The following is a 4028-nucleotide window of genomic DNA, read 5'->3' as shown; positions in this document are numbered from 1 at the left end:
TTTACTAAGTATTTTGTATTCTGTAACTATGATGAGTACTGTAAAAATATCAAATCTATCTGAAATATTTTGTGGACATACCTAAATCACATTCTTTTATTAAGTATAAATTTTAAATTTGTGTTATAATTTTAAATATTTATTTACTTTTATTTTTGTGCATTAGGGATTTCCCTGCATTTATGGCTATGAATATAGTAGATTTGGAGTTACAGACCAGTGTGAGCTGCAATGTGGGTAAGAAAGTTGAATTGGGGACCTCTGGAAGATCAACCAGTGCTCTTAACTATGGAGCCAATTCTCCAAGTCAAATTACATTTTGTAAAGATACACTTATTTTATTTTGTGTACATGGCTCTTTTGCTTGGATATAAGACTAGAAATATATGAATGGAGTGCCACAAAACTGTGTGGATCCATAACCATCCCTCCAACAATGAATTTGTTTTTTAAGAAATTGTTATAAAATGAGAAAAGATGTTGAATTATAAAGAAGCAAAATATGCACTATTTTTATTAATGCTTATGTATAAATATGCAGAGCCCATAATGTGTTATAATGTGTGTCATGCTGTTGACCAGCAAAGATATAGCTGCATCACTCACACAGTTCCAAAATGAGGGAAGGGAAAGTACAGTAAGTGTAAAGTTAGTATTCTGGATCAATGTCCATTCAGGGTTTCCAGACAAAGCTCCTGTATTGTGATAAAGTAAATACAAATTAAACAATTGGGAAAATTCTTAAAGACAGTACAATCCACACTGATCATTTTTCTATTGTCCAATAAAGCCATCTCTATGTTGAACAGAATAAAGCCCTGAAAACTATGGAGAAAGTGGCTCTTCAGATCCTTGTTCTTTGTCAGGTTGGGCCAGGGACAGTGGCCAATGCCCTTCTGTTTATCCATAATTTCTCTCCAATTGTGACTGACTCTCAGATGAGGCCCATTCAAATCATTCAAACAAACTTGGCCATAGCAAATGTCTTCATTATCCTCCTCTTATTCTTTACAAACAACATGACAGTTGGGGTTTTAAAAAGGACCCTAACTGACCTCAGTTGTAAATGTGGGTACTTCCTGTACTTGGTGGCTCGAAGTTCAAATATGTGCTTCACCTGTGCCCTGAGTACTTATCAGTTTGTCACTCTTGTTTCTGGTAACTGGGGTAGGGTCTTGCTTAGAGGAAGAGCAACCAAGGTTGTTAGCTATTCTTGTTATAGTTGTTGGTTGTTCAGCATCTTAAATAATGCTTACATTCCAATGAAAATCAGTGGTTCACAAAAACCAAACAATGGCATTGATGTTAAAGTTAAGTGGGTCTGCTCCATCTCTGATTTCAGTGTAGGCATGAACTTCTTGCGGTTTGCTCACGACATCATCTTCATCAGTATCATGCTCTGGACCAGTGTCTCCATGGTACTTCTCCTGAGAAAACACCACCAGAGACTGCAGCACATTCACACACCCATTCAGGACCACAGAGGATATGCTGAGATCAGAGCATGCCACACCATCCTCATGGTGGTGGTCACATTTGTAAGCTTTTATTTTCTAGACTGCATTTGTACCTTCTTTCGCATTTCTTTTGTGAACACTTGTCTCTGGTTAGGGCATGTCAAAGAAGTTTTAGCTGTAAGCTTCCCTACCATTTATCCCTTAATATTGATCTTTAGAGGTCCTAAGGATCATTGTTCTCTTTTCTTCACTGTGCAACCACTAAACCATGTGACTAGATGAGCCAGGCTAGAGCAAGAGTGATTGATCCATAATCTTATCCTGAGATCTGAAGAATTCTTTTCTTGATTTGGGTCAGTACTACCTGGCACACATAGACTGTATAGGTCCCTCCTCTGCCATATTTGAGGTAGATATTTAGCCTCAATGCCAGGTTTCAGGTTAAACTTTCTGTCTCCTAAAAGCCCATATACATCTAGCACATGAAATTCTGCTTCATGGAAAGGAAGCATTGCCAGTGTCACAGTCTCTGCCACTTATGCTGAAACCAGAGCAGCTCACACCATCCTGATAACAGTGGTCACATTTGAGAGTTTATATTTTCTAGACCGAAATTGCATATTCTTTCACTCATCCCAAACCCCTCTTGAAACTTCTAGGTTTATGTAGCCTTTTTTTCACTCCCAGTAAAAAGGGCTGTTACACTGAAAACTATATCCAAAGGAGAAGGCTCTTCCTGCCCAGATCACACTAGCTGAGATCTTCCTATGCTTCCCACCTGGATAAGGTTCTTTTCTTCCTAGCCAGCCCAATGTACAATGGTGTCTGAGTACCCTGAGGACAGAAGCAGAGCGTGGTCAAATAATGGATTCTATGTGTACAATTTGGATTCTATGAGTACAATGTGGATTCTACGGGACCTCTGCTTTGAGCCGGGAAGTTTGAGTGCATGTCTGGCCTTTGGCAACAGCCCAAAGGTCCTAAGCCTCCTCACTATGAGGGCTAGCATTCCATTCTTTCTTCTTTTGCTTTTGATTTACACTGTCACTTTGGATTCTGATACATAAAAAAGACAACTGACACTTGCTGTCCGGGGCACTCCACAGTGTTTGATGAAGATCCTACACCTGTGCCTGAACAATGAACGTCTACCCCTGGGGTGGCATAAACTTCAAAACTGTTTTGAACAAAAAAACAGTTAAGTACTGCCCGCCCCCCAAATAGCACTAGGATAGTTTTCAGAATTCTTAAACCAGAACTCAAGTTGATGTTTTCCAGACATTGCAGAAAATCCCTGACAGCCACAAGGTTTCAGTAATGTTCTTTATTGGATCAGGCATTTCCTTTTCTTTTCTACCATGGGAAATGTCATCCCATTGAAAAATATACACAAAACTATTTTTAAAATTACTTATTTTAAAATGGGAAATTTCCTTGATGTTTAACAACAACAACAACCACACAAACACACACACACATACACACACACACACACTAGCAAACTCTGCTTTCTCTGAGAAAAATTACCTGGAAATTTCTGATGATTAACAATACTTTTAGGTGGATCTGTGCTCTGGTCTTAACAAATTTCTTTGTTGGTCAACTTGATGAATATGTATTGCCTGGTGAAAACTTAGAAGTTTATTATGGTGGAGAATGTGACCCATAATCAAAGGTTTTGTTTAAGACAGGTATCACTGGACGTTCTATGATTATTATGATAATTTTTCCAATTTTTGCATAAAAAGAATTATGAAAATATATACCTTGAAAATCATAGAAATATGGCTCTGACAACAAACTTTCAAAGGCTATTTAAAAACTTGCACCCTTTCTTTCTCCTCCACCACTCCTCTGCTGTCCTTCAGAACTGCTCCAGCAAAGTAAGTTGATGAAAATTATCTGCAGACTTGTTAACATGGGTACAGGAACCCACAAGGCCTCCACCATACATAAAGAACTACAGGCAACTAAAGAAAGCTGAGAGGAGGAGAAATGTTCTACCATAATGATGAGCACATCAATTGATTATCCAATACCAAATGGTCCAAAAACATTCATTCAAATGACATTATACAGACTGATTGGGCTGAATGTGAATACACAGACAAACACACACACACACACACACACACACACACACACACACAAACACACAAACACACACACACAAACAAACACACACAAAGAAACACACACAAAAAACCACACACACACACACAAACACACACACACACACACACACACACACACACACACACAAACCCGCGCACGTGCACGTGTGCATTTCTCTACATTAGGAAAAACCTGGAAGAAGCTGAGGAGGAGGGCAATCCTGTAGGAGGACCCCGGGATATATATCAGACACCAGTCCAACAATCAGAAAGCATACACCAGCTGAGATGAGGGACCCGCAACACATATTTAGTAGAAGAATGCAGGAACTGGACTCAGTCAGAGAAGAGACAAGAGGACCCAAGGTGTGGGGAGGTCTGGTATGTTAGGCATGGGGGCTTGGAGGATGGGAGTTTGAAAGAGTTGGGGCGGGGGGGGGGAGCTTAAGAAGGGACA

At 39.5% G+C, this 4028-nt stretch overlaps 1 protein-coding gene across 1 annotated transcript; it reads left to right on the top strand.

Annotated features, from left to right (window-relative positions):
- Nucleotides 1-812: 812 nt before the first annotated feature.
- Nucleotides 813-1985, top strand: Vom1r36 (vomeronasal 1 receptor 36). The gene has a single exon (NM_001008913.2). The coding sequence runs from the start codon at nt 828-830 to the stop codon at nt 1737-1739; it is 912 nt and encodes a 303-aa protein (NP_001008913.1). The 5' UTR covers nt 813-827; the 3' UTR covers nt 1740-1985.
- The last annotated feature ends 2043 nt before the right edge of the window (nt 1986-4028 follow it).

Source organism: Rattus norvegicus, chromosome 1 (assembly GCF_021556685.1).
Source record: "Rattus norvegicus strain SHRSP/BbbUtx chromosome 1, alternate assembly SHRSP_T2T, whole genome shotgun sequence".
In the NCBI taxonomy this organism is placed as follows: domain Eukaryota; kingdom Metazoa; phylum Chordata; class Mammalia; order Rodentia; family Muridae; genus Rattus; species Rattus norvegicus.
The sequence above is the reverse complement of the archived record's forward strand: the minus strand, read 5'-3'. Positions and strand labels throughout refer to the sequence as shown.